The following is a 25,547-nucleotide window of genomic DNA, read 5'->3' as shown; positions in this document are numbered from 1 at the left end:
GGGGAAGGGTAAGGGGAGGGGGGAATAGGGGGAATGGGGGGTAAGGAGGAGGGGGAATAATGGGGGGTAAGGAGGAGGGGGAATAAATGGGGGGTAAGGAGGAGGGGGAAATAATGGGGGGTAAGGAGGGAAGGAGGGGGAATAATGGGGGTAAGGAGGAGGGGGAATAATGGGGGGTAAGGAGGAGGGGGAATAATGGGGGGTAAGGAGGGAGGGGGAATAATGGGGGGGGTAAGGAGGAGGGGGAATAATGGGGTGTAAGGAGGAGGGGGAATAATGGGGGGTAAGGAGGAGGGGGAATAATGGGGGGTAAGGAGGAGGGGGAATAATGGGGTGTAAGGAGGAGGGGGGGAATAATGGGGGGGTAAGGAGGAGGGGGGGAATAATGGGGGGGTAAGGAGAGAGGGGGGAGGTGGGAATAATGGGGGGTGTAAGGAGGAGGGGGGAATAATGGGGGGGTAAGGAGGAGGGGGGAATAATGGGGGGTAAGGAGGAGGGGGGAATAATGGGGGGTAAGGAGGAGGGGGGAATAATGGGGGGGTAAGGAGGAGGGGGGAATAATGGGGGGTAAGGAGGTCAGGGGGAACTTGGGGTAAGGTAAGGAGGTCAGGAACTTGGGGGAGGGGGAGGTCAGGAAAAATATGCTGTTAAAACCACAGTTACAGCTACTCCAACAAGGCCTAACATTTAATAGGGTACTAAACAGCGATATTAACTTGTAAATACTCAAATTTTCCTCCGTTTCACGGATTTCCCTGGTTACACTGATTGCCGGCTATGGGTGTATGTGGGGCCTGGTGGGGGCACAGCACAGCCAGTGTCGGAACAGTGAATCACGATTCACGATTCACGATTCAAATCGCTTTATTGGCATGATAAGTTACATCTTATGTTGCCAAAGCATCACTGACCACAACTTCAGGATCTCCGTGTTAGATCTGCAGGCGTACATTCTGAAGTCGCGGTCAGTTACAAAGGGGTAAAAATGTTGAACACTGTTAGTTCGACATTAACAGCTCCACTTATAGCAAGTTATACAACACAAAGAAGTTAAAAAGTTAAATGTCCAAGATCAAGGCTAACTAATGACAGGCGTCATTAGATTCATTCCGACTACAATATCTGGCCCAAAATAGCTGAACCAGAGGTCTTCAAATGGCCCCGTGGAGCCACCATCAGAAAGGTAAGTATTGAAAAAAATACCCACCTGAATGTGGAAGCGACAGTAGCAGGAATGCCCCAGGCTCACTACCCCAATCACTGCCCCTCCCTCTCCCCATCACTGCCCCTCCTCTCCCCATCACTGCCCCTCCCTCTCCCCATCACTGCCCCCTCCCTCTCCCCATCACTGCCCCCTCCCTCTCCCCCATCACTGCCCCCTCCCTCTCCCCATCACTGCCCCTCCCTCTCCCATCACTGCCCCCTCCCTCTCCCCATCACTGCCCCCTCCCTCTCCCCATCACTGCCCCCTCCCTCTCCCCATCACTGCCCCCTCCCTCTCCCCATCACTGCCCCCTCCCTCTCCCCATCACTGCCCCCTCCCTCTCCCCATCACTGCCCCCTCCCTCTCCCCATCACTGCCCCCTCCCTCTCCCCATCACTGCCCCCTCCATCTCCCCATCACTGCCCCCTCCCTCTCCCCATCACTGCCCCCTCCCTCTCCCCATCACTGCCCCCTCCCTCTCCCCATCACTGCCCCTCCCTCTCCCATCACTGCCCCTCCCTCTCCCCATCACTGCCCCCTCCCTCTCCCCATCACTGCCCCTCCCTCTCCCCATCACTGCCCCCTCCCTCTCCCCATCACTGCCCCCTCCCTCTCCCCATCACTGCCCCCTCCCTCTCCCGATCACTGCCCCCTCCCTCTCCCCATCACTGCCCCCCCCTCTCCCCATCACTGCCCCCTCCCTCTCCCCATCACTGCCCCTCCCTCTCCCGATCACTGCCCTTCCCTCTCCCGATCACTGCCCCCTCCCTCTCCCGATCACTGCCCCCTCCCTCTCCCCATCACTGCTCCTCCCTCTCCCCATCACTGCTCCTCCCTCTCCCCAACAATGCCCCTCCCTCTCCCATCACTGCCCCCTCCCTTTCCCGATCACTGCCCCTCCCTCTCCCGATCACTGCCCCTCCCTCTCCCCATCACTGCCCCCTCCCTCTCCCGATCACTGCCCCCTCCCTCTCCGATCACTGCCCCTCCCACTCCCGATCACTGCCCCTCCCTCTCCCGATCACTGCCCCCTCCCTCTCCCCATCACTGCCCCCTCCCTCTCCAGATCACTGCCCCACCCTCTCACTGCCCCCTCCCTCTCCCCATCACTGCCCGCTCCCTTTCCCGATCACTGCCCCTCCCTCTCCCGATCACTGCCCTCCCTCTCCCCATCACTGCCCCTCCCTCTCCCGATCACTGCCCCTCCCTCTCCCCATCACTGCCCCCTCCCTCTCCCGATTACTGCCCCCTCCCTCTCCCCATCACTGCCCCTCCCTCTCCCGATCACTGCCCCCTCCCTCTCCAGATCACTGCCCCCTCCCTCTCCCCATCACTGCCCCCTCCCTCTCCAGATCACTGCCCCACCCTCTCACTGCCCCCTCCCTCTCCCCATCACTGCCCCCTCCCTCTCCCCATCACTGCCCCCTCCCTCTCCCGATCACTGCCCCCTCCCTCTCCCGATCACTGCCCCCTCCCTCTCCCCATCACTGCTCCTCCCTCTCCCCAACACTGCCCCTCCCTCTCCCCATCACTGCCCCCTCCCTTTCCCGATCACTGCCCCTCCCTCTCCCGATCACTGCCCCTCCCTCTCCCCATCACTGCCCCCTCCCTCTCCCGATCACTGCCCCTCCCTCTCCCGATCACTGCCCCTCCCTCTCCCGATCACTGACCCCTCCCTCTCCCGATCACTGCCCCCTCCCTCTCCCGATCACTGCCCCTCCCTCTCCCGATCACTGCCCCTCCCTCTCCCGATCACTGCCCCCTCCCTCTCCCGATCACTGCCCCCTCCCTCTCCCGATCACTGCCCCTCCCTCTCCCGATCACTGCCCCTCCCTCTCCCGATCACTGCCCCCTCTCTCTCCCCATCACTGCCCCTCCCTCTCCCCATCACTGCCCCTCCCCCTCCCCATCACTGCCCCCCCCCTCTCCCCATCACTGCCCCCTCCCTCTCCCGATTACTGCCCCTCCCTCTCCCGATCACTGCCCCTCCCTCTCCCGATCACTGCCCCTCCCTCTCCCGATCACTGCCCCCTCCCTCTCCCGATCACTGCCCCCTCCCTCTCCCGATCACTGCCCCTCCCTCTCCCGATCACTGCCCCTCCCTCTCCCGATCACTGCCCCTCCCTCTCCCGATCACTGCCCCTCCCTCTCCCCATCACTGCCCCCTCCTTCTCCCCATCACTGCCCCCTCCCTCTCCCCATCACTGCCCCTCCCTCTCCCCATCACTGCCCCTCCCTCTCCCCATCACTGCCCCTCCCTCTCCCGATCACTGCCCCTCCCTCTCCCGATCACTGTCCCTCCCTCTCCCGATCACTAACCCCTCCCTCCAAATCGCATCCCCCGAACCCAGGACATACCTGGGAATGCACAGATGGTTCATGCAGCTCGGCAGTCAAATTCAAATTTCAAATTCAAATCGCTTTATTGGCATGACAAGTTACATCTTATGTTCACAAAGCATCAGAAAACATTCATGTTTGTTCACAAAAATACAGATCTATCCATACAGTGTATAAACAGATATATCCCTGAGTGTATAAATATACTTTCATATAATTTATATATACTCTTATCTTATCTTTAGTGGTTGTCCCTCTGTTTATGGCAAGCTGTAACATAGTGTGCCGCTAGTGTTATGCAACTTCTCTCTTCCCCTCGTAGGTATGGGAGTTTTTGGTCGTCATTCAATTTTCTGAATTCCGGGTATATTTTTGTAAATTTTGGGTAGAAATTCTCCCTTATGCCCTGATATTTTCTACAAGCTGTGAGGAAGTGCATCTCTGTCTCCACCATTCCCTGACTGCAGTGAGAGCATATCCTGTCCTCTCTTGGTAGCCGGGTCTGCCTGTGTGTACCTTTTTCGATCGCCAGGTTATGTTCACTAAGTCTGTACATTGTCAGGATTTTTCTCAGTTTGCTGCCCTTTACCATGGTCAGGTAGTCAGCTATGTTGTATTGTCTGTTTAGGGCCAAGTAGCAATTGAGTTTGCTTTGGGTTTTTGTTGTTTCTGCCCAATATGTCAGATATTTTTCCTTTTGCTTAGCGACGATTGTGTTGGGTCGAATTCTTTGTGTTACGCTGTCACTGTCCTGGGGCTGGTTATTGTTAGTAGTGTTAGTAGTTACTTCACTGAGTCCCAGGACTAGTTGACTGAGGGTATTCTTCTTTATGGTCAGCTCTTGGCATTTCAGGGCGTCGTAGTGATAGCATTGGGGATTGCTCATTTGTAGGTGATTCCAAAATTTGGTGGCTCTTTTTTGGATAGTGATTATTAATGGATATTGGCCCAGTTCCGCCCTGCATGCATTGTTTACTGTTTTCCTTTGAGTCTGGAGGATACTTTTACAGAATTCTGCATGTAGGATCTCAATTGGGTGTTTGTCCCATTTTGCAAATTCTTGTTGTGTTAGCGGCCCCCATACCTCACTGCCATAGAGTGCAATTGGTTCAATTACTGATTTGAAAATGTTTAGCCAAATGCTAATTGGGATTTCTATTTGGATTGATTTTTTAATGGCATAGAAAGCCCTTCTTGCTTTCTCTTTCAGTTCATTCACAGCCAGTTTGAAGTTTCCCGTAGAACTGATTTTCAAGCCCAAGTATGTGTAGTTAGTGCTTTGTTCAATTTTGGTTGTTCCTAGTGTGAAATTTATTTTGGGTCCCTGATGCCTGGATCTTTGCTGGAACACAAGGACTTTGGTTTTTTGGGGATTTATTGTCAGGGCCCAAGTCTGGAAGTACGACTCCAGCAGATCCAGGTTCTGCTGTAGACCCTCCTTAGTTGGTGACAGCAGAACCAGGTCGTCTGCATAGAGGAGGAATTTAACCTTGGATTCATATAGGGTGAGGCCGGGTGCTGTAGATTGTTCAAGTAGTTTTGCCAATTCATTTATGTAAATATTAAAGAGTGTCGGTGAGATTGGCGAGCCCTGCGTCACCCCCCGCCCCTGTGGGAAGTATTTTGTTTGTTTGTCTCCAATTTTAATTGCACATTTGTTGTTTGTATACATTGATTTAATTACATCATATGTTTTTCCCCCTACCCCGCTTTCGATAAGTTTCAGGAATAAACCGTCATGCCAGATGGAGTCGAAAGCCTTCTGGAAATCTATAAAGCATGCGTAGATTTTGCTTTTGTTATGGTGAACGTGTTTGTCAATTCGGGTCTGTAGGGTGAAGATATGATCTGATGTTCTATAGTTTGGCAGGAATCCAATTTGGCTTTTACTCAAGACATTGTGCTCCTCAAGGAAGTTTATAAGTCTTTTGTTTATGATGCTACAGAATACCTTCCCCAGGTTACTGTTTACACAGATGCCTCGATAGTTATTTGGGTCGGCTTTGTCCCCACTTTTGTATATGGGCGTTATGAGTCCTTTGTTCCAGATATCAGGGAAGTAACCGACACTCAGAACCAAGTTGAAGAGTTTTAGGATAGCCAGTTTCATTTTGTCGTCTGTGTGTTTAATCATCTCGTTTAGTACGCCGTCTGTCCCGCAAGCTTTTCCTGGTCGCAGGTCCTTGAGTTTTTCAAAAAGTTCTTTTTCTGTTATTATGGAGTCCAGTGGGTTTTGGTTATCTTTTATGGCCATTTCTAGCTTTTCCAGTTTTTTGCATATTTGGTGTTGCTCTGGCCTTAGTGTGTTTTTCTGGTATAATTTTTCAAAGTGGTTTTCCCATGTGTCCCCATTTTGAATGGCCAAGTCGTCGTGTTGTTTTTTGTGTAGTGTATTCAAGTTGTCCCAGAAACAATTGGAATCAATGGATTCCTCCATGTAGCTGAGTGTATTCTTAATATATTGCTCTTTTTTGGTTCTGAGTGTGTTTCTGTATTGTGTTAGTGTCTGACAATAAGTAAGGCGTAATTCCTCGTTTTCTGGATGTCTGTGTTTTTGGTTTGATATTTTTCTAAGTTTTTTCCTCATGTTATGGCAATCTGTGTCAAACCATTTTTCATAGTTTTTTGTTTTGGGTTTGTTCTTGCGAGCTTTCAAGTTTGCACTTGTTGCCAAATTATCAAAAATATTGTTTAGGTTATTTACTGCCCGGTTTACGCCTTCTTTATTGTGAGTGTATATGTTATCCAGAAAGGTGTCCAAGAGAGCTTGAGTTGATGCATTGCTAATTGTTTTCTGGTATTTTTCTGTGTCACTTTTGGCCCATCTGTACGATTTTTTGGTGTTGTACAGTTTACTGGGTTGTGTTTCTATGTTGTTTGTTTCTGTCTTTTTGAGATACATAGTAATTTGACTGTGGTCTGACAGTGTTGTTTGTGGTTTGACTGTGAATGCTCTGAAAGTGGATGGGTCCAAATCTGTAATCATATAGTCTACTGTGCTGCAGCCAAGAGGTGAGCAATAGGTCGATCTTCCTAGGAGGTCTCCTATGAACCTACCATTGACAATGTACAGACCCAGGCTTCGACATAGCTGTAGGAGCTGTTTTCCGTTGGTATTTGTCTGTTTGTCGCAGTTATGCCTGTATGGAAGGGAAGGGATATCAAAGTGGTTATTCCCGAATACGTAATTGTTTCCCTGATTATTGGTGAAGTCTGGTTCTTTGCCCATTCTTGAATTGAGGTCCCCACAGATCAACACGTTCCCCTGGGCCTGGTATTAGATAATTTCCCCCTCTATGTTGGAGGAGGTGTCCTCTTTAAAGTACAGGGAATCCATTGGGGGGATATAAAGTGCGCAAATGTAAACATCTTGGGTGTTAGAGATAATCTCCCTCTCAATTTTGAGCCACATGTGGTTTTCGCCCTTTTTTATAAATTTGATGTAATTCTTAAGTTCTGTTTTAAACCAGATCAGTATGCCTCCGGAGTCTCTGCCTTGGGTTACTCTTGGTAATTTATTGGAGGGGACCACCAGCTCAGTGTACCCTTGGGGACAGCCAGTGTGTCCTTTTCCTTTATACCAAGTTTCCTGTAAAATGATAATATCTAGATCTTTAGTTTCATCTATGAACTCTGGGGTCCTACTCTTCACGTCGAGCACCGAAGAGCGTAGACCTTGGATATTCCAGGTCGAAATATATAAGGATTTCATGTTAAGTTTGATCTTTTACTATGATAGGTTAAAGAGTGGTACGTGTTTGTCGTGTCTAAGTGTGGGAAAAAAAGATCATCTCAGTTGTCTATAAAAGTTAATTCTATTTGGTTACAGTTCTTTCTATTAATTAGTCCTTGATCTATAAGGCGGAAGTAGATGCTGCTGCACATCTGCTTATTGTCTCTTAATGGATTGTCTCCGTCTGAGGTATTGCGTACGTCCTGTGCATCTCTCCCTCTGTCTGGCTGGGAGCGGTCCTGTTCCCCTGTGGGACAGGAGTGGTGCAGGTCTGATATTGTTGTTGTGCATGGGGATCCTCTCTGGTCTCGGTTGGTGTGGTGGTGGTCTTTGTAGTGGTCCTGATATGTACCCCGCTGATCTCTGGTGGTCGGGGGGGGGGGGGTCCTCTTGGAGTCTGGGTATGGACCCGGTTAAAAGCAACGTCCTTCAGGGCTTTAGCAAAGATCGATATTCTTTTCCTTTGGATGTGGACGTGGTCGTAAAGACATTCCTCATCGAGGGTGGGGTGTTGGGCCAGGTGCACGTTGTGTTTTGATTCGCAGTCTCTTGCTATGCTGGCATTTATCTCATGAATTGTGTTGTTGTTGAAGTCTGTTCTCGGCAATATTGTGGAAACAGTGATTCTAGTGTTTGGAAATGTACTGCTTGCCTTCCTAATCACTGCTCTGAGCGATGTTGCTACCTCTTTCTGTTGGGCCTTTAGGTCATTTGTGCCCGTGTGTATTATTATGTGTTGGGGGGAGCCTAATCGGGTTTTGGTCAGCCATCCCATGGCTCTGTCTGTTGTTGGGCACCAGATCTTTTCTACTTTACTTCTGGGGAAGAGCTTTTTCTCCCATAGAAATTTCCCATTTGAGTCTATGAGTATTACGATGTCAGCCTTGTTTGTGTTTACTGTCTGGTGGCTTTCGCCTGGACTCATAGTGTGTGTGTTGGGCTGGGGTGTCTGGTGTGTGCGTTCCTCTTGTGAGCGGCTCGCTTGTGGTTCCACGGTGGTGGGGGAAGATTGAGATTCAGTATGCTGGTCGGTCTGTGTGGCACCCCTTGTATTGTGTGTCTGCTGCTGTTGCTCCGTGTGGGAGTGCAGCCGTTCCGTCGGGCTCTGTCTTGTCTTATCTCTATCCTCTGGTTGCTGGCCTAATGGTGTTATCTCTCCTCTATGGCTCTCTTCATTTTCCTGCAGCTCTTTCACCCGATTCCCAAGTAGATTCACCTGGTTCTCAAGTAGATTCAGCTCTCTCTTGTGTCTCTCCCTCTCTTGCTTTTGTTCGTGATTCATTTTAAGGAACTCCTCTCTAAGTTTAACCATCTCTATCTCTAATTGATTAAATTTATCTTTTAGTTGTATCTGGCTGTGTGATCCCGGGGTATGTGTCTGGTCGACCCTGGAAGGCTCACTCACTTCCTGGCTATGCTGCTCTTCTCTTGGTGAGCTGGGAATGGTAGGGGGACTGTGTGTGGCTTCCTCCCTGGTAGTTATGCTGGTGTTTGTCAGTTGTATCATGTGGCTGTGGGTCCCCGGGGTTAGTGTCTGGTTTGAGCTGTGTGGCTCATTCACCTCCTGGCCAGGCTGATTTCCTCCTGGTAAGTTGTCAATGTTGAGGGGAGTGTGGGTCGCTTTTCCCCTGTTAGCCACTCTGGGGCTGTTCCTTCCCCTCTCAGTTATTCCTTTCAGTGTCTTGAAGGCCGTTGCAAAGTTGTCGAGGTTGCCTTGCACTAATATTGTTCCAGTATCGTACACGTTGACAGTCGTGGTTGCCCTGTCTCCTGGTGTGTTAATTTTCATTTTGGACCCATTAGCGGTTTTTTCTAGCTTAACACTGGTACAGTGTGATTTTATTGCTGTGATCCACGCCGCTGGCTGATCTGAGTAGAAAATGAGGTTACATTTTGTCCCAGTGTTGTACCAGTCAGCAAAAAGAGTTTCTGGTTTTTCTCTCATCTGCTCATGCTTGATCGATTTTATAGCATTTTTTGTGGTGTTGGGGGGAATCTGGAAGCAGTTGCTCTCAGTGTCCCTCGGGGGCTGTTGTGGCTCTTCTGATTCGCTCATTATTGGTAGTGTAGAGAAAGTATTGTTGATCTTAGAATAAGCTTTTCTGGGGCCCCGGGTTTGGTGTTTCCCTCTCCCTGTTCGCAACCTTTCCCGGTCCCCCTCTCCGACCCCGTGGTCCCTGGGCCTCGGCTCCTGGGTTCACCCTTCTCAGGTCTGGGTCTGTGAGCCGCTGTTTCCCGCTGCCTCCGGGCTGTTCCCCTCCCCCTCAGAGGTCTCTGGGCCTCTGTCTCGGCCTGGCTCCTCGGACCTTTCCCTGGCTTCAGTCTCCCTCCCTGGGCCCTGTACTCACAGTCTTGGTTGGGAGCCTTCTGGTTGCTCCCCTTCTCCTCAGAGGTCTCTATTTGAAATCTCATAGACCTGAAACGTTCCCTCTGTTTCTGGCTCCACAGATGCCGCCTGACCTGCTCAGTATTTCCAGCATTGTCTGATATTATTTCAGATTTCCAGCTTCCACAGTATTTTGTTTTTGTATTTGAAACTGAAGTAATTCTGTGCATTGAATATTATTTCAATGGGCCTGCCCATGTGTGGCAGGAAATCCAATGGGCGGTGAAATAGGTGGACTGCGCCCAGAGCCACATTTCCACTCACCCCAGCTGTGTCCATTCATTGCCAGAGGGAGGGTGGAAGGTCCCAGCCCAGGGATTTGATGCTAAACTACACTGGTTTATATATTGCATCCCCAGATAATCTTACCAGTGTCAACTGAGCCGAGAGTAACTTAATCGTGCCAACTGTTTTTGTATAAATCGCACCGTTAGGCTTTGCCAAATGTGAGTTTCTCACACCACTGTTTAATTTTATCTAATATTTCAGTTATTTCAATCTGTAAACCTCTGGTCTGTGTGATAATATCTGCTATTTAAAGAGACTTTAGTAGTGTAGGAGGAGACTAGATTGAATCCAGTCAGTAAATTACTGCCACTGAGGTATCTGTTAGTGCCCCAGATGTGCGCTGCTGTGAGGAGCAAATGGAAAAACGTGACAGCATCTGGATCGTAAGAGGAAACATCTGTTTTCAGCAGGGGTGTCGGATCAGACCCTGGAACAGGTTGATCCGGCCCGCGGACTTGCCCTCAGAGGCGGACTGACTATCGGGAAATGTCCCCGAGTGTCCCCCGGACCCTCCACCGATGAATTTGGACTCTGGGTCTTTCTAAAGCCGGTCTGTCCCGGGGCTCTGAGGCGTTTCCCGAGCTCCCCCCTCCCCGCTCTCCAGCCGCCTTCACTCACTCTGCAGCGCTCCTCTGCTCTGCAGTGAAACCCCGATTAAAATGAGACGGAGCTGATAAGCTGAGGGTTGGAAATGACTATTGACCAGGTCATTGTCACTGGCCCCGCCCCCTCACTGAGTGACAGGCTCTCCGGCCAATCCGCTTCCCCCGGGAGAGACCCGCCCCCTCACTGAGTGACAGGCTCTCCGGCCAATCCACTTCCCCCGCGAGAGACCCGCCCCCTCACTGAGTGACAGGCTCTCCGGCCAATCCACTTCCCCCGGGAGAGACCCGCCCCCTCACTGAGTGACAGGCTCTCCGGCCAATGACCAGGTCATTGTCACTGGACACGGGCTCTTCTATTTCAGCCTGTGAATCGCACGCAGACGGGTCGCGGAACAGACTCCGGAATTGGTCATTGACGGAACCTTCATGCGGTTCCTTCTGAGAGCGAGTGAAGCTGGCGGGCCTTGGGGAAGTGTGGCCAATGGCCGCGGTGGGAAAGCAGCTCGAGTGAGCCGGACCGCGGGAATCCACCGGAGACACGGCCATGGAGCGCCACCTTCCGGCTGTGGAGCCACATTACAGGCAGCGAGCTCACCGGCTTCCTGCAGTTCTGACCAAGGCTCATCGACCTGAAACTCGGTTTCTCTCCCTACACATGCTGCCTGACCTGCTGAGGATTTCCAGCATTTCCTGTGTTTATTCCTGCAGTTCACTCCTCATTCTGGACTTAGCTGGACATTTTGAATTACCGCCCAAAACCAATTTTATCCCCAGATTTCGTTCATTGATTTTTTTGTTCGTAATGAATTTGCATCCAACCAGCGATCACGTGGTTTTAGAGCAGTCTCGCCATCTTTATTACATTCATTAATCTAACAATACAAACAAAGCGAACGAAAAGAACAAAAATGTTGCCAGACAAAAACTCTAAAGCAGGAAGTTCAGGCGCTGCTTACTGGTCTGTCAGGAGCAAGATACCCGGGGATGTAGTGGAAGAAAGTTCACGGGCACTGTTGTTGGCCACACATTGAGATCCAGATCTTACTCAGGCCAACAGAGGCAGGTAAAGAAGAGAGGAAAAGAGCATCAATCACACAGAGGCATGGAGTTTCCCAGCAGAACCAGGGTGTATTCCAGCAGATGCATGAAGCACACAGCAGAGGCAATCAGCATCCCAGCAGAAGCAGGGTGCTCACATCAGAGCCAAGACACGTCCCAGCACAGGCAGGGAGGTAAAGAAATAAAACAAAGGTGGTCTCTTCTTCTGTATCTGCTCGAAGCAGGTTACATTTCCGTATTAGCAGAGACATGGTGTGAACAATAATATAAAAAACAGAATCTACTAATACAATAAACCTGAATTAGAAAAGGTGTTTCAGGTGTATAACGCCTCATCACGAGTTCTGATGAAAAGATTCACATTCAAACCATCAATCGGCTCTTTTCTCTTTACAGATACTGACTGGTCTGCCATGCACTGCCGGCACTTTGTGTTTTATATCCGGTAGGAACAGTTTGCCAGTGAGCCCCATCAGCTGGGAACATATGTGTGGCACTGGAGGGGCGGGGGGAAAGGGGGCAACTAAATTTGCCACACTACAGTGACAGAGCTTACTCATGAAAAAAATAAGTTGAAAACCACAATATTTCTCAATGCACTGAGGGCTGTAGAAGAGATTTCACTCCAGCTTATAGGGCAGCACAGCTCAGACTGGGAGATCACCATGTGTGGAGTGCAGCGAGCACCGTGGCACAGTGAGCTGAGCACCAGCACAGCCAATTGCCTTTTTATAATGTGGCTTTCTTTGTAGAAGTCCCTCAAACCTCAGTTTCCTCACTTCTTCTCCTGAAGGCACTAACTCCAGTGTCGGGAACAGCAGAGCTGAGCTCAGTTGTGTCCTCACCTGATGGCCACGTCCAGCGGGAGGAGTCACTGGAGAGCACCCAGGCTGGGGCTCTTTTCTCGAGATAAGAGAAGACTGAGGGATGATGTCGCTTTTAAAAGTTCTTTAGAATAATTTCTCCGTGACTACACAAAGCACTCTGGGTCCAGGTATATTGTGTATCAGTAAAACAGGTTTATTATGCATTAAACATCCAGTACAAAGAAGTAATATTGAACAAGAAGATTGTCCCAGTCTGTTCATCGAACCCTGGCATTCCTCCGAGTGACTGTGGCGCTAATTACATTACATGGACATTACATTAAACCTACCTCTTTGACCAAGCTCAGTATCAGATTTGGTTTGATAACATTCCTGTGAAGCGCCTTGGGTCATTTTACTATGTTTAAGGTGCTATATAAATGCAATTTGTTGTTGTTGTTTGATTCAAATCCAGGACCAAGGGGTGAAGTAACGGTCTGACACATACCTAGGGCGCTGCCTAGGATAATCCAGTAACTAGTTTCCATTCACTTTTGACCAAAGTATCTCCCAGGCACCCTCTGGAAATAAATTTCATGTCTTCAGCACCCACTTCAGAGATTTTTTAACTGATTAATCTCCTCTCTGTACTCGGAATACAGGCCCAGATTTTGGAATTCTGCTCTCCTGACACACAGCAAGAGCCCATATTGGGAAATTCCACTATCCCAACCTGTGCTTTTTTGAACATTGGACAGACCGTGAATGCGGATTTTCCCGACAGGGACTCGGTGTGTGCCAGGAACACGGAAGAGGGAATTCTAGGCTCGTGTTTACTTTCCATTCTTTTTTCTGATCCCATCGTCTTTCAGTTCTGAAGGAAGGTCCTGCCTGAATTGTCTGATCAGCCGAGTGTTTCAGCATTTGCTGCTTTTGATATTCACTCAGTACCGGTTCCCACCAGCAGGTGGTGATACTGCACTGTAAAACTTTACAGCTCTTTGTACAGCTCGCTATCACCATCTCCTGGCTGAAAGTGGCACTACAATCAACTGCGAGGGAACGTCAAACACTCTGGGGTGAATTTTCACTTTTACTACAACAGGCGTTAGCGGATCGGCCGCCCGTTTTACAGCCCGCACCGCAGTAAAAGTGAACATTCAGCCCGTTAAACCGAAGATTTGAAAACTCCTCGTCTTCTTGAAGAGAGATAGTTTGTGTATTTCTCATCACTAATGGTGCTGATTAACAGGAATGTCCTCATTTTGAGAGCACAACTTATACCTGCTTTTTAATATAAAGGAGTGGGGCAGTGATGAGAAAGGGCTGGGATGGAGTTGCGGTCGGTTTTACTTTTCATTTTAGTCTTTGTTTTTATTACAGTGTCAGCCAGTGGCTCAGTTGGTCGCACTCTCGCTTCCTGAGTCATGAAAGGGGCTCAGTGATAAGGGTAATGCAGTGCGTCAGCCATGGCTCAGTGGTTGGCACTCGCATCTCTTTGTCAGAAGGTTATGGGTTCAAGTCCCGCGCCCAGCACAAAAATCTAAGCTGACACTCTATTGTAGCAGAGCGGGCGCCGCACTGGATGAGACATTAAACCGAGGCCCTGTCTGACTCTCTCAGGTGGATGTAAAAGATCCCAAGGCACTATTTCGAAGAAGAGCAGGGAGTTATCCCCGTGTCTTGGCCAAAATTATCACTCAATTAGCATACAAAAACAGATTATCTGGTCATTATCACATTACTGTCTGTGGGAGCTTGCTGTGCGCAGATTGGCTGCCGCGTTTCCCACATTACAACAGTGACTACACTCCAAAATAGTACTTCATTGGCTGTAAAGCGCTTTGGGAAGCCCGGTGGTCGTGAAAGGCGCTATAGAAATGCAAATCTTTCTTTCTTCTTCTGACATTTTATATTTTTATTGGTTTTATTTACAGTCTCATTGGGATTTTACAATGTGTAATTTTGAAATTACATTTTCTAACTCCTGACCCCTGACCTCTGTGCCTGACCCGAATGGCTCGGGGTCAAGTCACTGTGACGTCATGGATGATGCGGTCCGCCCCGAGGCCCCGCCCCTTTTACAGACCCGGATCGGAGCCGGAGCAGATTCTCAGCCACTTGTTCACATCCCAAGTCCAGAAGAAAGGATAAAGTTTCCCTGTGAATTTATTCCCAGTGAAGGTGTGGAGATGGGACTTGGTGTCCGCGCTGTAAAATGAAACTGTCCCGGACTCATAACTGAGATAAACTCCCACCTTCCCGGGGATCGGACCGGCGAGGAGACGGGGTCGAGGGGAGGAGTTTACATAAAACCCATCACCATCCCGCCCGATGGTCCAGAATCCAGTCTCCTGGCTCAGTGTGAGCCAACCCTTCCTCTTCACAGACTCTGCGGCTACTCCCAGACTCCAGCCCCGATTACCCGCCACCTCCACCTCCCAGTAATGTCTCCCCGATGTGAATCCCTCCGATCCCAGCACACAGGGCCTGTCTGTAAACCTCTTCCAGGTGTCAGGGAGATTCCTCCAGGTAACGGTCCGTCTCAGACTCTTCAGATCCTCAGACACCTCGAGTCCTGGATTCGCTGTTTTCACATCCAGGGTCACAGAGACTGGGAGAAAAAGCAGAGAATTAGAGAGATTCACCCGGGATTAGAGAGAGACTGGCCGGGGATCGGGGAGAGAGATTGGCCGGGGATCGGGGAGAGACTAGCCGGGGATCAGGGGGAGAGTCTGGCCGGGGATCAGTGGGAGAGACTGGCCGGGGATCGGGGGAGAGACTGGCCGGGGATCGGGGGGAGAGACTGGCCGGGGATCGGGGGAGAGACTGGCCGGGGATGGTGGGGAGAGACTGGCCGAGGATCGGGGAGAGACTGGCCGGGGATCGGGGGAGAGACTGGCTGGGGATCAGGGGGAGAGACTGGCCAGGGATCGGGGGGAGAGACTGGCTGGGAATCGGGGGGAGAGACTGGCTGGGGATCGGGGGGGAGACTGGCCGAGGATCGGGGGAGAGACTGGCCGGGGATCGGGGAGAGAGACTGGCCGGGGATTGGGGGAGAGACTGGCCTTGGGATCGTGGGGAGTGACTGGCCGGGGATCGGGGGGGAGAGACTGGCTGGGGATCGGGGGGAGAGACTGGCCGGGGATCGGGGGGAGAGACTGGCCGGGGATCGGGGGGCAGAGACTGGCCGGGGATCGGGGGGAGAGACTGGCCGGGGATCGGGGAGAGACTGGCCGGGGATCGTGGGGAGAGACTGGCCGGGGATCGGGGGGGGAGAGACTGGCTGGGGATCGGGGGGGAGAGACTGGCCGGGGATCGGGGGGAGAGACTGGCCGGGGATTGGGGGGGAGAGACTGGCCGGGGATCGGGGGGAGAGACTGGCCGGGGATCGGGGGGGGAGACTGGCCGTTGATCGGGGGGGGGAGACTGGCCGGGGATCGGGGGGAGACTGGCCGGGGATCGGGGGGAGACTGGCCGGGAATCGGGGGAAGACTGGCCGGGGGTCGGGGGGAGACTGGCCGGGGATCGGGGAGAGACTGGCCGGGGATCGGGGAGAGACTGGCTGGGGATCGGGGGGGAGACTGGCCGGGGATCGGGGGGAGAGACTGGCCGGGGATCGGGGGGAGAGACTGGCTGGGGATCGCGGGGAGAGACTGGCCGGGGATCGCGGGGAGAGACTGGCCGGGGATCGGGGGGAGAGACTGGCCGGGGATCGGGGGGAGAGACTGGCCGGGGATCGGGGGGAGACTGGCTGGGGATCGGGGGGAGAGACTGGCCGGGGATTGGGGGGAGAGACTGGCCGGGGATTGGGGGGAGAGACTGGCCGGGGATTGGGGGGAGACTGGCCGGGGATCGGGGGGAGAGACTGGCCGGGGATCGGGGGAAGACTGGCCGGGGATCGGGGAGAGACTGGCTGGGGATCGGGGAGAGACCGGCCGGGGATCGGGGGGGAGAGACTGGCCGGGGATCGGGGGGAGAGACTGGCCGGGGATCGGGGGGAGAGACTGGCCGGGGATTGGGGGGAGAGGCTGGCCGTGGATCGGGGGGGAGACTGGCCGGGGATCGGGGGGGGAGACTGGCCGGGGATCGGGGGGGGGAGACTGGCCGGGGATCGAGGGGTGAGACTGGCCGGGGATCGGGGGGAGACTGGCCGGGGATCGGGGGGAGAGACTGGCTGGGGATCGGGGGGAAAGACTGGCCGGGGATCGGGGGGAGACTGGCCGGGGATCGGGGGGAGACTGGCCGGGGATCGGCGAGAGACTGGCCGGGGATCGGGGAGAGACTGGCCGGGGATCGGGAAGAGAGACTGGCCGGGGATCGGGAAGAGAGACTGGCCGGGGATCTGGGTGGAGAGACTGGCTGGGGATCGGGGGGGAGAGACTGGCCGGGGATCGGGGGGGAGAGACTGGCCGGGGATCGGGGGGGGGAGAGACTGGCCGGCGATCGGGGGGAGACTGGCCGGGGATCGGGGGAAGAGACTGGCCAGGGATCGGGGGGAGACTGGCCGGGGATCGGGGAGAGAGACTGGCCGGGGATCGGGGGGAGAGACTGGCCGGGGATCGGGGGAGAGACTGGCCGGGGATGGTGGGGAGAGACTGGCCGAGGATCGGGGGAGAGACTGGCCGGGGATCGGGGGGAGACCGGCTTGGGATCATGGGAGAGACTGGCCGGGGATCGGGGGGAGAGACTGGCCGGAGATCGGGGGGAGACTGGCTGGTGATCAGGGGAGAGACTGGCCGGGGAACGGGGGGAGAGACTGGCCGGGGATCGGGGGGAGAGACTGGCCGGGGATCGGGGAGAGAGACTGGCCGGGGATCGGGGGGAGAGACTGGCTGGGGATCGGGGGGAGACTGGCCGAGGATCGGGGGGAGAGACTGGCCAGGGATCGGGGGGAGACTGGCCGGGGATCGGGGAGAGACTGACCGGGGATCAGGGGGAGAGTCTGGCCGGGGATCAGTGGGAGAGACTGGCCGGGGATCGGGGGAGAGACTGGCCGGGGATCAGGGGGAGAGACTGGCCGGGGATCGGGGGAGAGACTGGCCGGGGATGGTGGGGAGAGACTGGCCGAGGATCGGGGAGAGACTGGCCGGGGATCGGGGGAGAGACTGGCTGGGGATCAGGGGGAGAGACTGGCCAGGGATCGGGGGGAGAGACTGGCCGGGAATCGGGGGGAGAGACTGGCTGGGGATCGGGGGGAGAGACTGGCTGGGGATCGGGGGGGAGACTGGCCGAGGATCGGGGGAGAGACTGGCCGGGGATCGGGGAGAGAGACTGGCCGGGGATTGGGGGAGAGACTGGCCTTGGGATCGTGGGGAGTGACTGGCCGGGGATCGGGGGGGGAGACGGGCTGGGGATCGGGGGGAGAGACTGGCCGGGGATCGGGGGGAGAGACTGGCCGGGGATCGGGGGGAGAGACTGGCCGGGGATCGGGGGGAGAGGCTGGCCGTGGATCGGGGGGGAGACTGGCCGGGGATCGGGGGGGGAGACTGGCCGGGGATCGGGGGGGGGAGACTGGCCGGGGATCGAGGGGTGAGACTGGCCGGGGATAGGGGGGAGACTGGCCGGGGATCGGGGGGAGAGACTGGCTGGGGATCGGGGGGAGAGACTGGCCGGGGATCGGGGGGAGACTGGCCGGGGATCGGGGGGAGACTGGCCGGGGATCGGCGAGAGACTGGCCGGGGATCGGGGAGAGACTGGCTGGGGATCGGGAAGAGAGACTGGCTGGGGATCGGGAAGAGAGACTGGCCGGGGATCTGGGTGGAGAGACTGGCTGGGGATCGGGGGGGAGAGACTGGCCGGGGATCGGGGGGGAGAGACTGGCCAGGGATCGGGGGGGGGAGAGACTGGCCGGCGATCGGGGGGAGACTGGCCGGGGATCGGGGGAAGAGACTGGCCAGGGATCGGGGGGAGACTGGCCGGGGATCGGGGAGAGAGACTGGCCGGGGATCGGGGGGAGAGACTGGCCGGGGATCGGGGGAGAGACTGGCCGGGGATGGTGGGGAGAGACTGGCCGAGGATCGGGGGAGAGACTGGCCGGGGATCGGGGGGAGACCGGCTGGGGATCATGGGAGAGACTGGCCGGGGATCGGGGGGAGAGACTGGCCGGAGATCGGGGGGAGACTGGCTGGTGATCAGGGGAGAGACTGGCCGGGGAACGGGGGGAGAGACTGGCCGGGGATCGGGGGGAGAGACTGGCCGGGGATCGGGGAGAGAGACTGGCCGGGGATCGGGGGGAGAGACTGGCTGGGGATCGGGGGGAGACTGGCCGAGGATCGGGGGGAGAGAGTGGCCAGGGATCGGGGGAGACTGGCCGGGGATCGGGGAGAGACTGACCGGGGATCAGGGGGAGAGTCTGGCCGGGGATCAGTGGGAGAGACTGGCCGGGGATCGGGGGAGAGACTGGCCGGGGATCAGGGGGAGAGGCTGGCCGGGGATCGGGGGAGAGACTGGCCGGGGATGGTGGGGAGAGACTGGCCGAGGATCGGGGAGAGACTGGCCGGGGATCGGGGGAGAGACTGGCCGGGGATCAGGGGGAGAGACTGGCCAGGGATCGGGGGGAGAGACTGGCCGGGAATCGGGGGGAGAGACTGGCTGGGGATCGGGGGGAGAGACTGGCTGGGGATCGGGGGGGAGACTGGCCGAGGATCGGGGGAGAGACTGGCCGGGGATCGGGGAGAGAGACTGGCCGGGGATTGGGGGAGAGACTGGCCTTGGGATCGTGGGGAGTGACTGGCCGGGGATCGGGGGGGAGAGACTGGCAGGGGATCGGGGGGAGAGACTGGCCGGGGATCGGGGGGAGAGACTGGCCGGGGATCGGGGGGCAGAGACTGGCCGGGGATCGGGGGGAGAGACTGGCCGGGGATCGGGGAGAGACTGGCCGGGGATCGTGGGGAGAGACTGGCCGGGGATCGGGGGGGGAGAGACTGGCTGGGGATCGGGGGGGAGAGACTGGCCGGGGATCGGGGGGAGAGACTGGCCGGGGATTGGGGGGGAGAGACTGGCCGGGGATCGGGGGGAGAGACTGGCCGGGGATCGGGGGGGGAGACTGGCCGGTGATCGGGGGGGGGAGACTGGCCGGGGATCGGGGGGAGACTGGCCGGGGATCGGGGGGAGACTGGCCGGGAATCGGGGGAAGACTGGCCGGGGGTCGGGGGAGAGACTGGCCGGGGATCGGGGGGAGACCGGCTTGGGATCATGGGAGAGACTGGCCGGGGATCGGGGGGAGAGACTGGCCGGAGATCGGGGGGAGACTGGCTGGTGATCAGGGGAGAGACTGGCCGGGGAACGGGGGGAGAGACTGGCCGGGGATCGGGGGGAGAGACTGGCCGGGGATCGGGGAGAGAGACTGGCCGGGGATCGGGGGGAGAGACTGGCTGGGGATCGGGGGGAGACTGGCCGAGGATCGGGGGGAGAGACTGGCCAGGGATCGGGGGGAGACTGGCCGGGGATCAGGGAGAGACTGACCGGGGATCAGGGGGAGAGTCTGGCCGGGGATCAGTGGGAGAGACTGGCCGGGGATCGGGGGAGAGACTGGCCAGGGATCAGGGGGAAAGACTGGCCGGGGATCGGGGGAGAGACTGGCCGGGGATGGTGGGGAGAGACTGGCCGAGGATCGGGGAGAGACTGGCCGGGGATCGGGGGAGAGACTGGCTGGGGATCAGGGGGAGAGACTGGCCAGGGATCGGGGGGAGAGACTGGCTGGGGATCGGGGGGGAGACTGGCCGAGGATCGGGGGAGAGACTGGCCGGGGATCGGGGAGAGAGACTGGCCGGGGATTGGGGGAGAGACTGGCCTTAGGATCGTGGGGAGTGACTGGCCGGGGATCGGGGGGGAGAGACTGGCTGGGGATCGGGGGGAGAGACTGGCCGGGGATCGGGGGGAGAGACTGGCCGGGGATCGGGGGGAGAGACTGGCCGGGGATCGGGGGGAGAGGCTGGCCATGGATTGGGGGGGAGACTGGCCGGGGATCGGGGGGGGAGACTGGCCGGGGATCGGGGGGGGGAGACTGGCCGGGGATCGAGGGGTGAGACTGGCCGGGGATAGGGGGGAGACTGGCCGGGGATCGGGGGGAGAGACTGGCTGGGGATCGGGGGGAGAGACTGGCCGGGGATCGGGGGGAGACTGGCCGGGGATCGGGGGGAGACTGGCCGGGGATCGGCGAGAGACTGGCCGGGGATCGGGGAGAGACTGGCCGGGGATCGGGAAGAGAGACTGGCCGGGGATCGGGAAGAGAGACTGGCCGGGGATCTGGGTGGAGAGACTGGCTGGGGATCGGGGGGGAGAGACTGGCCGGGGATCGGGGGGGAGAGACTGGCCGGGGATCGGGGGGGGGAGAGACTGGCCGGCGATCGGGGGGAGACTGGCCGGGGATCGGGGGAAGAGACTGGCCAGGGATCGGGGGGAGACTGGCCGGGGATCGGGGAGAGAGACTGGCCGGGGATCGGGGGGAGAGACTGGCCGGGGATCGGGGGAGAGACTGGCCGGGGATGGTGGGGAGAGACTGGCCGAGGATCGGGGGAGAGACTGGCCGGGGATCGGGGGGAGACCGGCTGGGGATCATGGGAGAGACTGGCCGGGGATCGGGGGGAGAGACTGGCCGGAGATCGGGGGGAGACTGGCTGGTGATCAGGGGAGAGACTGGCCGGGGAACGGGGGGAGAGACTGGCCGGGGATCGGGGGGAGAGACTGGCCGGGGATCGGGGAGAGAGACTGGCCGGGGATCGGGGGGAGAGACTGGCTGGGGATCGGGGGGAAACTGGCCGAGGATCGGGGGGAGAGACTGGCCAGGGATCGGGGGGAGACTGGCCGGGGATCGGGGAGAGACTGACCGGGGATCAGGGGGAGAGTCTGGCCGGGGATCAGTGGGAGAGACTGGCCGGGGATCGGGGGAGAGACTGGCCGGGGATCAGGGGGAGAGGCTGGCCGGGGATCGGGGGAGAGACTGGCCGGGGATGGTGGGGAGAGACTGGCCGAGGATCGGGGAGAGACTGGCCGGGGATCGGGGGAGAGACTGGCTGGGGATCAGGGGGAGAGACTGGCCAGGGATCGGGGGGAGAGACTGGCCGGGAATCGGGGGGAGAGACTGGCTGGGGATCGGGGGGAGAGACTGGCTGGGGATCGGGGGGGAGACTGGCCGAGGATCGGGGGAGAGACTGGCCGGGGATCGGGGAGAGAGACTGGCCGGGGATTGGGGGAGAGACTGGCCTTGGGACCGTGGGGAGTGACTGGCCGGGGATCGGGGGGGAGAGACTGGCAGGGGATCGGGGGGAGAGACTGGCCGGGGATCGGGGGGAGAGACTGGCCGGGGATCGGGGGGCAGAGACTGGCCGGGGATCGGGGGGAGAGACTGGCCGGGGATCGGGGAGAGACTGGCCGGGGATCGTGGGGAGAGACTGGCCGGGGATCGGGGGGGGAGAGACTGGCTGGGGATCGGGGGGGAGAGACTGGCCGGGGATCGGGGGGAGAGACTGGCCGGGGATTGGGGGGGAGAGACTGGCCGGGGATCGGGGGGAGAGACTGGCCGGGGATCGGGGGGGGAGACTGGCCGGTGATCGGGGGGGGGAGACTGGCCGGGGATCGGGGGGAGACTGGCCGGGGATCGGGGGGAGACTGGCCGGGAATCGGGGGAAGACTGGCCGGGGGTCGGGGGGAGACTGGCCGGGGATCGGGGAGAGACTGGCCGGGAATCGGGGAGAGACTGGCTGGGGATCGGGGGGGAGACTGGCCGGGGATCGGGGGGAGAGACTGGCCGGGGATCGGGGGGAGAGACTGGCTGGGGATCGCGGGGAGAGACTGGCCGGGGATCGCGGGGAGAGACTGGCCGGGGATCGGGGGGAGAGACTGGCCGGGGATCGGGGGGAGAGACTGGCCGGGGATCGGGGGGAGACTGGCTGGGGATCGGGGGGAGAGACTGGCCGGGGATTGGGGGGAGAGACTGGCCGGGGATTGGGGGGAGAGACTGGCCGGGGATTGGGGGGAGACTGGCCGGGGATCGGGGGGAGAGACTGGCCGGGGATCGGGGGGAGACTGGCCGGGGATCGGGGAGAGACTGGCCGGGGATCGGGGAGAGACCGGCCGGGGATCGGGGGGGAGAGACTGGCCGGGGATCGGGGGGAGAGACTGGCCGGGGATCGGGGGGAGAGACTGGCCGGGGATCGGGGGGAGAGGCTGGCTGGGGATCGGGGGGGAGACTGGCCGGGGATCGGCGGGGGAGACTGGCCGGGGATCGGGGGGGGGAGACTGGCCGGGGATCGAGGGGTGAGACTGGCCGGGGATAGGGGGGAGACTGGCCGGGGATCGGGGGGAGAGACTGGCTGGGGATCGGGGGGAGAGACTGGCCGGGGATCGGGGGGAGACTGGCCGGGGATCGGGGGGAGACTGGCCGGGGATCGGCGAGAGACTGGCCGGGGATCGGGGAGAGACTGGCCGGGGATCGGGAAGAGAGACTGGCCGGGGATCGGGAAGAGAGACTGGCCGGGGATCTGGGTGGAGAGACTGGCTGGGGATCGGGGGGGAGAGACTGGCCGGGGATCGGGGGGGAGAGACTGGCCGGGGATCGGGGGGGGGAGAGACTGGCCGGCGATCGGGGGGAGACTGGCCGGGGATCGGGGGAAGAGACTGGCCAGGGATCGGGGGGAGACTGGCCGGGGATCGGGGAGAGAGACTGGCCGGGGATCGGGGGGAGAGACTGGCCGGGGATCGGGGGAGAGACTGGCCGGGGATGGTGGGGAGAGACTGGCCGAGGATCGGGGGAGAGACTGGCCGGGGATCGGGGGGAGACCGGCTTGGGATCATGGGAGAGACTGGCCGGGGATCGGGGGGAGAGACTGGCCGGAGATCGGGGGGAGACTGGCTGGTGATCAGGGGAGAGACTGGCCGGGGAACGGGGGGAGAGACTGGCCGGGGATCGGGGGGAGAGACTGGCCGGGGATCGGGGAGAGAGACTGGCCGGGGATCGGGGGGAGAGACTGGCTGGGGATCGGGGGGAGACTGGCCGAGGATCGGGGGGAGAGACTGGCCAGGGATCGGGGGGAGACTGGCCGGGGATCGGGGAGAGACTGACCGGGGATCAGGGGGAGAGTCTGGCCGGGGATCAGTGGGAGAGACTGGCCGGGGATCGGGGGAGAGACTGGCCGGGGATCAGGGGGAGAGACTGGCCGGGGATCGGGGGAGAGACTGGCCGGGGATGGTGGGGAGAGACTGGCCGAGGATCGGGGAGAGACTGGCCGGGGATCGGGGGAGAGACTGGCTGGGGATCAGGGGGAGAGACTGGCCAGGGATCGGGGGGAGAGACTGGCCGGGAATCGGGGGGAGAGACTGGCTGGGGATCGGGGGGAGAGACTGGCTGGGGATCGGGGGGGAGACTGGCCGAGGATCGGGGGAGAGACTGGCCGGGGATCGGGGAGAGAGACTGGCCGGGGATTGGGGGAGAGACTGGCCTTGGGATCGTGGGGAGTGACTGGCCGGGGATCGGGGGGGGAGACGGGCTGGGGATCGGGGGGAGAGACTGGCCGGGGATCGGGGGGAGAGACTGGCCGGGGATCGGGGGGAGAGACTGGCCGGGGATCGGGGGGAGAGGCTGGCCGTGGATCGGGGGGGAGACTGGCCGGGGATCGGGGGGGGAGACTGGCCGGGGATCGGGGGGGGGAGACTGGCCGGGGATCGAGGGGTGAGACTGGCCGGGGATAGGGGGGAGACTGGCCGGGGATCGGGGGGAGAGACTGGCTGGGGATCGGGGGGAGAGACTGGCCGGGGATCGGGGGGAGACTGGCCGGGGATCGGGGGGAGACTGGCCGGGGATCGGCGAGAGACTGGCCGGGGATCGGGGAGAGACTGGCTGGGGATCGGGAAGAGAGACTGGCTGGGGATCGGGAAGAGAGACTGGCCGGGGATCTGGGTGGAGAGACTGGCTGGGGATCGGGGGGGAGAGACTGGCCGGGGATCGGGGGGGAGAGACTGGCCAGGGATCGGGGGGGGGAGAGACTGGCCGGCGATCGGGGGGAGACTGGCCGGGGATCGGGGGAAGAGACTGGCCAGGGATCGGGGGGAGACTGGCCGGGGATCGGGGAGAGAGACTGGCCGGGGATCGGGGGGAGAGACTGGCCGGGGATCGGGGGAGAGACTGGCCGGGGATGGTGGGGAGAGACTGGCCGAGGATCGGGGGAGAGACTGGCCGGGGATCGGGGGGAGACCGGCTGGGGATCATGGGAGAGACTGGCCGGGGATCGGGGGGAGAGACTGGCCGGAGATCGGGGGGAGACTGGCTGGTGATCAGGGGAGAGACTGGCCGGGGAACGGGGGGAGAGACTGGCCGGGGATCGGGGGGAGAGACTGGCCGGGGATCGGGGAGAGAGACTGGCCGGGGATCGGGGGGAGAGACTGGCTGGGGATCGGGGGGAGACTGGCCGAGGATCGGGGGGAGAGAGTGGCCAGGGATCGGGGGAGACTGGCCGGGGATCGGGGAGAGACTGACCGGGGATCAGGGGGAGAGTCTGGCCGGGGATCAGTGGGAGAGACTGGCCGGGGATCGGGGGAGAGACTGGCCGGGGATCAGGGGGAGAGGCTGGCCGGGGATCGGGGGAGAGACTGGCCGGGGATGGTGGGGAGAGACTGGCCGAGGATCGGGGAGAGACTGGCCGGGGATCGGGGGAGAGACTGGCCGGGGATCAGGGGGAGAGACTGGCCAGGGATCGGGGGGAGAGACTGGCCGGGAATCGGGGGGAGAGACTGGCTGGGGATCGGGGGGAGAGACTGGCTGGGGATCGGGGGGGAGACTGGCCGAGGATCGGGGGAGAGACTGGCCGGGGATCGGGGAGAGAGACTGGCCGGGGATTGGGGGAGAGACTGGCCTTGGGATCGTGGGGAGTGACTGGCCGGGGATCGGGGGGGAGAGACTGGCAGGGGATCGGGGGGAGAGACTGGCCGGGGATCGGGGGGAGAGACTGGCCGGGGATCGGGGGGCAGAGACTGGCCGGGGATCGGGGGGAGAGACTGGCCGGGGATCGGGGAGAGACTGGCCGGGGATCGTGGGGAGAGACTGGCCGGGGATCGGGGGGGGAGAGACTGGCTGGGGATCGGGGGGGAGAGACTGGCCGGGGATCGGGGGGAGAGACTGGCCGGGGAT

General features: G+C 59.2%; 2 protein-coding genes across 2 annotated transcripts in view; both read right to left on the bottom strand.

The window, feature by feature from the left end:
- The window catches only part of LOC147096365 (zinc-binding protein A33-like), a 77,468-nt gene that overhangs the window by 21,371 nt on the left and 30,550 nt on the right, over positions 1–25,547 (bottom strand). The window lies entirely within an intron of this gene.
- The window catches only part of LOC147096366 (butyrophilin subfamily 3 member A1-like), a 35,120-nt gene continuing 22,012 nt past the window's right edge, over positions 12,440–25,547 (bottom strand). Inside the window, exon 2 of the mRNA XM_085974181.1 lies at positions 12,440–15,035. Within this exon, the coding sequence (XP_085830307.1) occupies positions 14,503–15,035 (533 nt within the window). The 3' untranslated portion in view covers positions 12,440–14,502. The remainder of the gene's footprint in view (positions 15,036–25,547) is intronic.

This window comes from Somniosus microcephalus, unplaced genomic scaffold, assembly GCF_052327205.1.
Source record: "Somniosus microcephalus isolate GS21.2 unplaced genomic scaffold, FLI_Smic_1.0 unresolved_chr1, whole genome shotgun sequence".
NCBI lineage: Eukaryota > Metazoa > Chordata > Chondrichthyes > Squaliformes > Somniosidae > Somniosus > Somniosus microcephalus.
This window is presented reverse-complemented; position numbering and strand designations above follow the sequence as displayed.